This window comes from Anguilla anguilla, chromosome 7 (genome assembly GCF_013347855.1).
Source record: "Anguilla anguilla isolate fAngAng1 chromosome 7, fAngAng1.pri, whole genome shotgun sequence".
NCBI classification, from domain to species: Eukaryota; Metazoa; Chordata; class Actinopteri; order Anguilliformes; family Anguillidae; genus Anguilla; species Anguilla anguilla.
This window is the reverse complement of record NC_049207.1, coordinates 32,102,427-32,116,676: the sequence shown is the minus strand read 5'-3', so window position 1 is coordinate 32,116,676 and position 14,250 is coordinate 32,102,427. Positions and strand designations below refer to the sequence as shown.

Here is a 14,250-nt window from a genome sequence, read left to right as displayed (position 1 = left end):
CTAAATTATGCATTGCTGTAAATCACAACATATTCACGTATTTCACTACAAATCAACTGTTTTGACTCAAGAAAATCACTGTTGCATAATTTTCAAATGGGAATTACAAGCTTTCAGTCAGTATAGTGGTCTAAAATAGCTAGGTGTCCAGAAACATATCCAAAATCTCCAAAAATGAATAAAATGCTTTTTGTCCATTATAAAGCATATAAATGAGCCCCTTATGAAGGTTTAAGATGAAACATTGCTATCAGATTAAAAAAATAATGCAAAAATATTGTCGCACAATGCGGTACAGTACCTAAATGTGTAATAATTAACTTGTGTGTATTTCTATACTCTGTACTCTCGTATGTTTTCTTGTATGGGGATGAGACGACATGAAAACAATTTATCACCATCCACCACGTTTTGGCAATGTTCCAACTCTCACGTCTTCACTGTTGCATGCTTCACAAAAACTATTACACTATCATCTAATGCTTACATTACAGTGTGAAATATTCACATTATATAACACCACTAACCCATTTAAAGATACTCAATTTCAAAAGTAACGTATATAACCGAAATATTTTGAGCAGTAATACTTACATAGCAATGATGAAATCTCTATGTTCAGTAGATGGAGACAGAGACAGTATCAATGATACTGTTCTATTCGCTTCTGTTTTGCTCCAGAAAGCGATGTCAGTGTTAAATGAACGACCAGAGCGACAATGGTGGGGCTGCGAAACTCCGTTTTTGGCATAGTTATCGTGTATCGTCTACTAATGAAACTAAAACAACGCGTTTCTGTTTTTATCTCACACTTTGGTTGCAGTAGCACCGAATGTTTGAGTTTAGTAATCTCGTCACGCCGGCGTGCCGACCACTAGGGGCTGTGCGCTAAGAGGTTAAGCAATGCTCACCATAAGGCAGATAAATGCAGAAATATGCAGTAATGAAAGTTGAGCATATTCAGATATAACTCTTAATTCATTGTTTCTAGTATTTTTTTGTCCCTTAACCCTCTGGGGTCTGAGGGTAAAATGAGGCACATTAGTGATTGTGCCATGCTCTGTAAATTTCATCAACTTTATATGCAGTGATTCCAAAGTGTTTCATATCTCTGTTTTCAGCACAAACTCAGCTACAATAATATGGCAGCAGTAAGTAGGTCATAATCATATGTGGATTGTAAATTGCTCTAAAATCACACAAACTGTAAACAGTAGTTTTGAACATGCACAGGAATGTTGTAATAAAACACACTAAACAATAGTATCTAAGTTTTTGGATCACTGAAATGTGTTCATCAAGGTCTTGGGTATCAAAAGATGACAAAATATTTTATCAAATCCAATGAGAAATATAAAATAAATTGCTAAAAGTTAGTGTTGTGACTACTATTTTTCAACACCAGGTGAGAATGGGAGGGCAAATGGCCTGTCTGTAATGAATATGCATTGGGTAGGAGGACCTGCCAGCTAAGTAGGCTATTCACACCTAGCGGCATGCCTCCCCACCACTAAGACAAAGACTCAATGAGCCATTTAGAAGATAGAAACAACGACATCTTTTGATTTTGGAACATTTATTGAAGTAAACTATATGCATGGAAGATGATCAGCATTCCTGATCAGCATCTCTGTAAATATAATAAAAACAAAATTGTTAGGAAATGTGACATCAAATCAAACTTTATTTATATAGTACATTTTTTTCAACAGGTGAAAATTAAATGTGCTTTACAAAAAAGGGACAAACCACTAACTAATGAAAACAAAACTTAGGAAATGTGACATAGTTACATCATATACAAACAAAGAACCAAACAAACACAACCAGACGCAGAGAGGTAGCCTATAATTTTGAGATGCAATGGTTAGAATCGTTCATAGTGTGGGAATTTACAAGCGCGCATATTAGTGAATATTCCTACAAACACACAGAGAATGTAATACAGCACACATTTACAGATAATGTAAGTTATCAACGAAACAACATTAGCTAAACTAAATAAACATTGATATTCCAACTCAACTACACGCAACTCATCAGTAACAATGCCTCAATCTGAAGTAGGCTAGGTCTGTTTAGCAAAGTGGTTATTTTATTGCTATTTCCCGAAGTATGCTAATATCGATTGTGCGAGGATACTAAGTTTTAGAATCCTAGCCACGCCACTACACGCCAGACATGGGCTATTTATAACCAATATGATTGAAAAAAATATAGTCTTCCTGCTACTTCTAACACAACCAGATGCAGAGATCCTATAGCCTATAATTTTGAGATGCAATAGTTTGAATAGTTCGTAGAGTGGGAATTTACAAACGCGCATATTGCTGGATATTCCTACAAACACAGAGATACGTTGCAATACAGTACACATATTTACCAATATGATCCTAAGAAATATACTTACTCATGAAGTTGATCCTCAGCTGGATCAGTTCGCTGTTTGAAATGACACCGCTCTTCATCAGTGTCCGGGCGGTCCGGACCTGATGAGTTGTTCGCATCTTCATCATCGCTCTCCAACAAGGCATGAAGCACATCAAGTCCAGTCATCCGTGCCATTTTCCAAAATTAAACTAAATGTTTACCTCAAAAGCTATATGCTTTGACGTTCTATCCCGCTTTCGCAGGCTTGGCATTTCTCACATGGATCTCGCATCGCCCCTCCCCTAGTCCCCTTCTATGGAGAGTAATTATAATGTTGTTAACATGTGAATGCGATTTGGGCAGACTTCCTGTGAAATTCACATAGTAATGAGTAAGGACTAACGAAGCATACATGGTCTAATTCATCAAATTTAAAACTTTTAAAACAATTCATATTATTTGCCAATGGGCGCATTGGAAAGCCACGATTCTAAGGTTTCTGTCAATGTTTTTGTTGCGTCTGTATGATAACAGCTCTTGAAGTTAATAATCCAAATAGAAACATTAATTTAATCTTGTCGAGCTCCGCCGGCGGAGGTTTAAACACACATATCACATCACAAAATTCAGTCTTTAAATGAGAACCCGTCTCTAAATTAGAATTCTATACTATTTTGGTTTTCTGGTTTTGTCATCCACCCCTAAAAAAGCTTTGTACAACATTATTTTTGTTATTTTCTGGTGCTTAGACATGCAGCTGTAAAGAGTAAATGCAGTGGAACAGAAAATTGATTCTGTCTCTGTCTTTTTCAGGTGGGAACACAAGGCAGAGCTCTCCCTACTTTCTGCTGCCTCATTGCTCCTCATCTTCTTCTTCGTACAGAAATGCTGTTCTCTGGTTTCCAAGATTGCTCTGGCTCTTGGTCTGCTTGGTGTGTACAGCTATCGGGCAGCTGTGGGCAATGTGCTGTTCCCATGGCAACTGGGCAGCCGGGATATCTCAAAGTAAGTTTTCAGATGAGCTGTCATGCACAGGCATTATATTGGTAGTCCTCCTTTGACAACTTTATCCCCATTTCACATGCTTCATGATACAGTTGAGGCCAAAAGTTTACATGAACCTAGGCTAAAGATATTCAAATGTCACAACTCTGCACGTTACCATACATTTCTTTCAGCAAGTCAATTAGGGCATACTTTGTTCACATGAGAGGTCATTTTAAAACAATCAATTAGACACAGATGTATTTCAGCTTTAATTCATTATATCACAATTCCAGAGTCAAAAGTTTACATACACTAAGTTGACTGTCTCTTTAAACAGTCTGGAAGATTCCAGAAATTGATGTAATGAGATTTTATAAGCTTCTGATTGGCCAATTGTCATAATTAGGAGTTAATTGGGAGTTAATTGGCACCTGTGGCTGTATTTATGGGCCTACCTTTAGGGCCACTGCCATGGGAAAATCCAAGCAATTCATTCAAGACCTCAGAAAAAATATTGAGGACCTCCACAAATCCAGTTCCTCCTTAGGAGCAATTTACAAACAACTTGAAGGTACCATAAGCATCTGTACAAACAAGTATAAAAATCTTGGGACGAAAGGTTCAACTGAACCCCAGACAACAACAAAGGAACTAGTGAAGGAGTTGGAGGCATCAGGTACCAAAGTATCTACATCCACCATTAAGAGAATCCTACATCGCCATGACCAGAAAGGCTGTTGTGCAAGGAAGAAGCCCCTACACCCAGACCAGCATAAAAAAGCCAGAACGAAGTTTGCAGGTGATCACAAGGACAAAGACCTAGCCTTTTTGGGGAGTGTTCTCTGGTCAGATGAAACAAAAATTGAAGTGTTTGGCCATAATGATCAGTGCTATGTATTGAGAAAAATAGGTGAGTCTTTTAATCCAAAGAACACCATCCCAACTGTGAAGCATGGGGGTGGCAGTATCATGTTGTGGGGGATAATCTAGAAATACTGAAGCAACACCTCAAGACATCAGCTGGAAAGTTCAAATTTGGTCGCAACTGGGTCTTCCAGCAGGACAAAAATTGTCCAAAATTGTAACAGGTGCGTGTGTATACTTAACCAGTAGGCGTGGTCCTACCACCCCAAGGGATCTTCCTGGCAGAGGAAGATTAGCACTTTTTTTATGCCTCAATGACGGCACAGCCGTGGCCGGAGGCATTATGTTTTTGGCTTGTCCGTCTCATGAATGCGATATCTCAGGAACGCCTTGGAATTAATTCAAATTTGGCACAACCTTCCACTTGGAGTGGATGAACTGATTAGATTTTGGTGGTCAAAGGTGAAGGTCACTGTGACCTCACATACACGTTTTTGCCTTGAGGGAATACAAAACACGTTTTTGCCTTGAGGGAATTTCTTCACATTTGGCACACACGTCCACTCAAGGACAACTTTTCAAAACACATTTTTGGCTATAACTCAAGAATTAATACGCTAATTATGACAAAGTTTCACACAAATGTCTGATAGGATAAAATGATGAAGTAATGACATTTTATATACATCACCGCGAAAAACAGAGCACTGACTGCTGGTTGCCGGAGGCATACAACCACGAGGCGGTATTTCTAGTTTTGTTTTTCGGAAAAAAAAAACATATCACAAAAAAAAAAAAAACCATATTTGACAGTTAACACTGACCACGAGACTCAAGAACTAGAACAGTGGCTTGTGGTCAAATTGCCGTTGCTCGTATTTTCCTCTCCTTTCCTATTAAAATAAATTTTAGTGACAAGCTGTAAATAGGGACATGCTTGTTACCCGTAACATTTTCGTGTGTATTTGAGTGAAATATATGTTTATAAATGGTTATTCAGCAAACTACATGGTCAAACTGTGAAACCTAATAGTCAGATTGTTTTGAACGCATCTAATTGTAATAGTAAAATTGTTTTTAATGTAGAATTTTTCAAGATGAATTGCTTGTAGTCTCTCCTGTCAGTGTCTAGTTACTCTCTTATAGAATTGGGGAAATAAACAATTATTGAATTACTGAAATAAACAATTAATATATTAAACAGTTTTTTTTGAGGAATTTTTTAGAGAGACTAGCAAAGATGTGTGCAGACAAGAGACACCAGCAACAAGCAAGCACGGGGACGTGAAATCTGACACCACAATATTTTGAATAAAAATTAGTTGTTACTTTTGTATTTGATGGTTTTTACTGGCAGATGTCAAAGAAAATATGTGTATTCATGCGTTTCTTCACAAAAAACCCCCCAAGCAGCAGGTCTTCATACCCGGTCAGGTGTGAATGTGTCACTCTCTCCTCTGGCATGCTATTGAGCAACTGAATGACTGACCCTATTTGCTGAAATTGTTTTACGCATATAATCTCACAAAATTAATTCATTGCAATCTTGTGATTAAGTTGATAAAGACTTTAAAGGGTGAATAAATAACTGTGGGCCTTGTAGTTATGGAAATGATTTAGAACTCTGTGGACATACTGTAACACCTCCGACATATTTTCAGGTTTTCACTCAAATTTAGACTTGAAATTAACCGAATAGACTAGAAGACAACTGCTGAAATGTAACCAATTTGTTTACAGTCCCCGCTTGTTATGACTGAAGAAATAGCTTTTAAAAATACTGTACTTAGTAATTCTTTAAATTTTTTTCCATTTTCTGTTCTGTCATGTTTTGCACATTTTAGCGCTTTTCTCAGTGTGTCGGTAATATGCCTTGATACATTTTTCCCTAAGCCTATATAACAAAACCACTATAATTTAGAAATACAGCTGTTGGAATTGATTCAGTTGTGCCTTTTATTACAAGAAAATAGTTTTCCCACAAATGTTTTTGTAATATTTATGAAATTAGGTCGCTGTAGGCACAGAAATCAATGTTGGACGGTAATAGGAAGTAATAAAAGCTGTTATATTGAACATTCATGTAGAAACCCATTTGAACATTTTTTTATGTTCTATTTTCTCCAAAATTTTCCAGAAAGAAAGTTTAATAATCCGAACTAAATTTCATTTAGAGACCTCCATTCACCCTGCACCACGCAGGTTCCTTTTGTTGCGGAAATGAGCAATTGGAGGCATAAATCAAACTGTCTTTCATCAATGACATTGATGAAGAGTGTTAGCTATATCAAGACATCTATTGCTTGAAGAGACACAGACATCAAGTAGTGTAGTGCTCATATCTAATTAAGAAAAACGGATAGCTTGCTAAAATTCTGGGATTCAAAATTCATAACAATATGAATGGAAAATGACAATGTAAACTGTTCTAAATTTTAAGTCATTCTGTCAGACTTAGCCTATATTATTGTTTGTTTGAATAAAAATGTCCAAAAGTTCACATAATTCCTGAAAAGTACATGCAAACATTTTTATTAGTTAACTAGCTGGCAGGCATTCACTATCACAAGGAGCAGTTAATTTGTTTTACGGCCACCTTCATTTCCCTTATGTTTCTCAAACAGTCCCTTATTAGTCTCCGCCTCAGTGTCGCTGGATTAACATTATTGACCAGACACCACTCTTGGGGAAAAAGTTTAGCGCTGCTCTCAAAGCCAAATATCTCTGCAGCTGCAGCAGAACTACCATCAGCATGCCACTGCTGTAACCACTGCTTAAACCCTACAACTGACTTCTCTGTTGAAGCAGCCTGGATAGTGTATCGAAATGGTTGACTTGTCTTGGTGCTGCTCTGAACCTTTTGGTTTTAAAAAGGTTACAAACTAGATTGCGGTTTTTAACCGAACGTTCTACCGGCAGTGTAATCACAACAGCATTTCCACATACAAACATAAAACAAAATTGGTATCTGGGCTGAATTTAACAGGTCAATTAACAAAATTTGAGTAGATACAGCTATTAAATTGTTTCGAAAGTGCATTGACAGTTCAATGATGTTACTTTTTCACTTTTGAAGTCAGAAAATATTATGCTGTTTACGAGCATTTGTGGCTATACTGTATGCTGGCCAATATCAATGGTTATAAAAAATTAAATCACATTGAAGGCATTATTACACATTTTATAACAAGAAAAACTCACTGTGAAATGTTCTCGATGTTAATCAGTTATTAACTTATTAACCTAGTTCAAATTACAAGATTTTACATGTAACCTTGATCTTCACCGATATCTTGCTTACAGTGTGGTAGCTATAAAGCATTTTAGTTAGTGTTTTTTTTATTACGGTGAAATGTCTCCGACATATCACTTTTTAATTTCAATTCCCGACCTGCTGCCAGTGTGCGATGATGCATATCGCTCCAATGAGAGTGATTACAGGGAAGAGGGAAGTATGGGGTGCAGTTTCGGAAGAAACAAAATCCATAGGCTATAGTGTAAAAATGTATCGGTTGCTTGGCATAAATATTTGTTTGATATAGTATGCATTGGTTTGTCATTTATGCATACATCGGTTCGTAAATTTGTGCGTCTATTGGTTTGATTGTCATGCATGCTGGTTTGCTTCACATGCATATTGGTTTAATATAAACATGTATGGATTAATAATTTGCGCACATTGGTGTGTTGTTTACATATGTATTGGTTTGACATTTAAGCTTGTATATTGATTTGTTATTGATTGATTGTCACGAACATCGGTTTGATTTGCATATATATTGGTTTGCTATGAGCATGCGCTGGTTAGTCATTCATGCATATATTGGTTTTCTATTTGCATATCTATTGGTTTGATTGTCATGTAGGCTATATTGGTTTGCTTCACATTTATTTGGTTTGCTATTCGCATGTATTGGTTTGCGCATATATTGGTTTATTTATACATGTGAATAGCAAACCAGTATATAAATGTGAAGCAAAACAATATAAATGACAATCAAACCAATAGATATGCAAATATAAAACCAATATGTGTGTGAATGACTAAACAATACATGCGAATAGCAAACCAATGTAAATGTGAAGTAAAGCAATATACATGAAACCAATAGATGTGTAAATACAAAATTAATATATGCGTGAATGACAATCAAACCAATAGATGTGTAAATACCAAAACAATATATGAGCAACAATTACAAATCAATATTTGAGTGAATGACTAACCAATAGGCTATGTGCATCTACCAAACCAATGTCTATGTGAAGTAAACCAATATTGATGACAATCAAACCAATAGATGTGTAAATGCAAAACATATATATGTGTGAATGACTAACCAATGCATGCTTATCTCAAACCAATATATATGTGAAGCAAACCAATGTTTATGACAAACCAATAAATGCGTCAATAACAAACCAATAGCTATACAAGCAATCAATCAAACCAATAGACGCAATTACAAACCGATGTATGCATAAATGACAAACCAATAATAGCGCCAGTGACAATAATAGCGTCAATGAAAAATCAATAGCCTACATAGCATATCAAACCAATATGACAAGTAACCAATGCATTTTTACACTGTATGGATTATTTTTTTCCTGAACAGTGCCCCGTACATTTCTGTGGATAAATTTGTATTTTTTTCCTGTTAAAAAGATTTAATACATATCCAGGGAGATAGCCAACTACTTGCAAGTTAGATGACATGTGTAGCCTTTTACTAGTACGATCGCATTTCAGGCTGGAAGCTGACAGCATCAGCATAGCGACAGAGCGCAATTAAGTCCCGCCCACACCGGAGGGGAAAACAATTCATCGCTCTCCATTGACTTTGTATTGCGTGAAGGTGCCTCCTTGTCACTTTCATCTGCTAGCAAACAACAGAAAAAAGCTGTTGTGTGGTGAGATGCACTACCAACTGGGTAAAGAACCCAGAACTAAGTTTTTATAAGCTGCCAAACCGAAAAACCTGTCCTAACATTGGAGTCTAGTGGCCTGTCAGCTAACAAGCTAACAAGCTAGCTACAGGCTACAGTACGTTACTGTCATTCGAAAAAAGGAGTTAGCTAGCGACGTTGTTTCAACAAGCTTGTAGATGGCTAAGAAGGGGAAGCTAAAATGATATCTACTTAGCTAGCGTAAATACAATTGCAGGTAATAAGTAGCTAACGTTAGCTAAGTTCTAGCTGCCAAGTTTAAACTACGGTTAATTTCTGCATCAGTTTCACCAGAAGCCCCCCCGAGCCAAAGGCAAATACCGTTTTTCAGAGACCGTTATAACGTTGTCGCTACATTGAAGTAACAAGCTAGGGTTAGACTAACGCAGGTAAACATAGGGTGCTAAAATAATCCTTTGACATGCTTAAATCTAATGTTTTTAGCTAGCTACAGGCATTTTGTTAGCGTTTCAGCCCTTGGTTGCATATTGTGATCATCGTGAGCTCCCGTGGTTTTAGTATTTGAACTGTTTTTACCGTTTTTATTTTATTTTATATCGTTTTTATTTTATTTTATTTTATATTGTTCTTATAGTTTTCTTGCGTTTTATTGTTTTACTGTTTCATACTTTCATATTGTCTGCTCTCGCTGGATTTATCCATTTCTGGAACTTCAGTGGAAATCTCCATTATAGCCGCCGTGTCTGGATTCAACCTTTTAAAGATAAAGAAAAAAAGCAGAAGCAGGGTCGAGTTACGGAGACCCCGGGATAGCGGAGCGGTGAAGCCGACACCTGTGTAAATCGAGGCCGCCACTGGCTTGCTACCTGAGAGAGTCACTTGATATATAATATTAATAAAGTAAATAAAGGACTCTAACCCACTATTTCTCCACTCACCTCTCTGCCGGCTTGTGAGATCGCCACCGGGATCAGAAAATCACCGAATTGGATGGAAGAATATCAGTGCTTCACCAGATAAAGGATGACGAGCTCCTCCTCGACTCGATTGCCCCGGGCCCTGCAACCGCCGCCACTGCTGGTGAACTGGATAGCACTGTGCCTTAGCTTCCACTTAGCTAATTCCACTGCTTCATGTCCTGAGGCTGCTCCTATCCAGTCCCACGACTTGTGGTCCGACCTGGGCGCTAGAATGAAAGTTTTGGCTGGCTCAACTCCCAGCCAAGCGGTGCCCTGGTCCGTGGTCTCTGGGGGAAAGTGTAGTGGTAAGCGCCTCTCTCACCCATCTTCACCAAAACTCATCCCGCTGGCAAACAGATTTAACATCTTGGACTTGCAGGATTTCCCCTCTTTAGCTGGCCAGACCCAGCGTTCCTTTCCTTCCGCTTCTGGGGCTAATCTGTCTGTAGCCAGGATATTTCCACCGTCCATAGTTCATCGCACCGAGCCGCTAGCTCGACCTCCTGGGCGCAAACCTAGGGCTAAGGATAGCCCCCCGGGTCCATCCACCACCGGAGACTCTCAGGCCGACTCGAGCCCTCAGTTGCCTCCACCCGTCAGCGGTCCCAGTCCTCGGGCTGATCCTACGACGGTCATTATCGGGGACTCCATTATTAGGAATGTAAAAACACAATCCTCCACAGCTTTCTGTTGCCCCGGCTGCACTGTCAACGATATCTCTGCTAAAATCTGTGACGTACTGAGAGCAAACCCCTCCGGGAACACACTAGTAGTTCATGCGGGTATGAATACACATCTTTTGAATATCACTCCATTATTTTTAGCAGCCCTCCTATACTGTGTATGATAGTTTACAGGCCACCCAAATGATGCTCTTCTTTTATTTCAGATTTTTCAGAACTACTCTCAATTATACACACCAATTATGACAGAATTATTATTTTAGGCGATTTTAACTTGCACATATACAATCAATCAGACTCTTCTGCTTTGGAATTTTTAAATTTGTTGAACTGTATGAATTTTATCCAACATGTTAATCAACCTACTGATAACAAAGGCCACATGTTAGATCATTTAATAACCCATGGCCTCTGTCTGCTAATATCTCTTCAGCTGTGGATGTAGGCATCTCCGATCAATTCTGTGTCTTTTTTTACTGTCAATGGTTTTATACAACGGGATATTCCAGAACAAACTGTCAGGAAGCGCTATCTTACTACTGAAGTGGCTGCAACTTTTATTGACCTTTTACGTGACACTGCTGCAGACATTTTACCCTCTTCTTGTGATTTTATTATAGATAGTTTTAACAGTAAATTAAGGTCAACCCTTGACACAGTGGCCCCACTAAAACTGAAAAAGATTACTTCTATTCTGGCACCTCCATGGAGAAATGAGGAAACTAAACAATTGAGTCCTTGCGACGAACAACCGTATAAGTCCAAAAAATGATCGTGTGATGCCCACTTTGTATATTGGGGCTGTTATATGGATGTTTTCACACGACTGATACTCTATATTTTAAACTTTAAAATAGTCTCACACGGAAAAACCGTATATGTCCAGAAGTCAAAATGATAGTATAGGCTGTATGCATGTCTGCCACAGACCTTAATAGGCGAAATGTAGGAAAGAAAAGAAAAAAAATGTGAATGAATGGATGGACCGAAAACACAAGACCTTGAGGGATGCGGGGAAACCATATGTAAACAGAAAAGGAGAGGCGAAAGAGGGAAAAAGTCCACCCAAAGAGGTACGTGGAAGAACTGTATATGAAACATTCTAACTAGCTAGTTAACTCGCTAACAACGGTTGTTGCCTGATGAAATTCAGTGATCATGTTAGCTGTTACGTTGTATCAAATTATGATATAGTTAGCTAGCTAGCAACCTTAATAAAGCTGTAATTCTATCTACAATATGTCAATGTTACTAGCTATCAGTATCTTGTGTAGCTAACGTTACATTTTTTTCTGTTTGCTGTCAAGGGGTAGGTGTGTGCCAATACGTGTGCGAGGGAATGCTCCAAACTAACGGAGGAAAGGAAACTGCAGCTGTTCACTGAGTTTTATGCTGTTTCATATGAGAGGCGATTTTAATCTAGAAGTCAGTATTGTATTGCATTTACCCTAGATTTCCTGACAAACATGAAAGCAACAGGAATGTGTTAAACATAATACAGTCTTAATTCAAATGGTTCGAGCTGCTATTATGCATTGGACACTGTTCTTCCACATTCCAAAAATATAAGTTCTAATAACTTCCATTTTTTTTCATTTAGCAAAATAAAAACAAATCTAACCGTAAGAAAGAAGTGTGTGTTCCATATCTTCAATACAAAACATTAATAATATGATGTACACAGGCCTAAAATAAGAAAGGTTTGATTATCCAGAAATTGAAACAATGGACTTATATGGTTCTTCGTAAATGGTAAATGGACTGCATTTATATAGCGCTTTTATCCAAAGCGCTTTACAATTTATGCCTCTCATTCGCCAGAGCAGTTAGGGGTTAGGGGTTAGGTGTCTTGCTCAAGGACACTTCGACACGCCCAGGGCGGGGTTTGAACCGGCAACCCTCCGACTGCCAGACAATCGGTCTTACCTCCTGAGCTATGTCGCCCCTCGCCCCTCCTTCGTCTGTAGGATTCAATTAAAGAGAAACTGTCGAACAGCAGAAAGAAGATGGAGAAAGAATAAATTAATGGTCAACTATCACATTTTCTGTGAACAGCTGACTATTTATAATAAGGCAATTAAACATGCAAGACAAGCACACTTCTCAAAATTGATAACCGACAACTGGAATAACCCCAAAATCCTCTTTTCAACCATTGACTGTTTTAATTAACCCTGTTTTTAGGAAGTCTAGCAGTATGTTTACCAACTCCAAATGTGAAGAATTTGCAGTCCAATTCAGAGATAAAATAGACACTATTAGATCAAATCTATGTCAATGTCAGCCTATGAATCTTAATACCCCAGAACCCTTGTTTTTACCTGAGGAAACGCTGGAGAGATTTGCCCTGGTTGATCCTGAGATACTTGGCAAAGTTATTTCCCAATTAAAACCCACAACCTGCTTTTTAGACCTCATTCCCACATCCTTTTTAAAAACAGTTTATAGCTTTTTTGATGAAGATTTACTTAACATTGTAAATTATTCTCTTCAGATGGGTGTCTTCCCTACTGCTCTAAAGACCGTCATTGTTAAACCTCTCCTGAAGCGAAACAATTTAGATGCCTCACTCCTTAATAACTACAGACCAGTATCAAATCTTTCATTTTTATGTCAAATTTTAGAGAAGCTTGTTTTTAATCAGCTAAATGATTTTATGAACTCCTACAATATTTTTGAAAAATACCAATCTGGTTTTCGGGCCAATCATAGCACTGAGACAGCACTAGTCAAGGTTGTAAACGACCTCAGGTCCAATATGGATATGAAAACACTTTATATATTAGTACTACTTGACTTAAGCGCTGCCTTTGATACGATAGATCACTCAATTCTTCTAGGTAGACTTCACAGTCTGATTAGCCTCTCTGGTATTGTTTTTAACTGGTTCAATCTCATCTTACCGATAGAGAATTTTTTGTAAGCATGGATGAATGTTCATCTAAAAGCTATAAAATGAATTGTGGTGTTCCTGAAGGTTCAAATTTTAGGTCCTACACTTTTTAACCTTTACATGCTGCCGCTTGGAAGCATCATCAGGAGGCACGGCATAAATTTCCATAGCTATGCTGATGACACACAGCTTTACATTGCCATGTCTCCTGATGACTCAGGGCCAATAGATGCCCTTTTTAACTGCATTTTAGATATCAAGTTGTGGATGGCAGAGAATTTTCTTTAGCTCAACCAGGACAAAACTGAAGTCTTGGTTATTGGTACTGAAGCTCAGAGAGACAAACTCAATGTGAAACCGCAAGCACTGGCATTAAACCCCTGTCAACAAGTAAAAAACCTAGGAGTTATCTTTGATTCAAATCTTAGTTTTGTACCTCACATTAGAAACATAACTAAGAATGCATTCTACCATCTTAAGAACATTGCCAGAGTGCGACCATTTCTCTCTCTCGAGCCAATACATTAATGCACGCCTTTATTACCTGCAGAATTGACTACTGTAATGCTCTACTTTCTGGTCT

The 14,250-nt window shown here is 37.9% G+C and overlaps 1 protein-coding gene across 2 annotated transcripts in view; it reads left to right on the top strand.

The window, feature by feature from the left end:
- pigg (phosphatidylinositol glycan anchor biosynthesis class G) overlaps positions 1-14,250 on the top strand; it is a 213,341-nt gene that overhangs the window by 113,701 nt on the left and 85,390 nt on the right. For both annotated transcript variants that reach the window (XM_035426304.1, XM_035426303.1), the window contains exon 10: positions 3,184-3,375. In XM_035426304.1, coding sequence (XP_035282195.1) covers positions 3,184-3,375 — 192 coding nt within the window. The remainder of the gene's footprint in view (positions 1-3,183; positions 3,376-14,250) is intronic.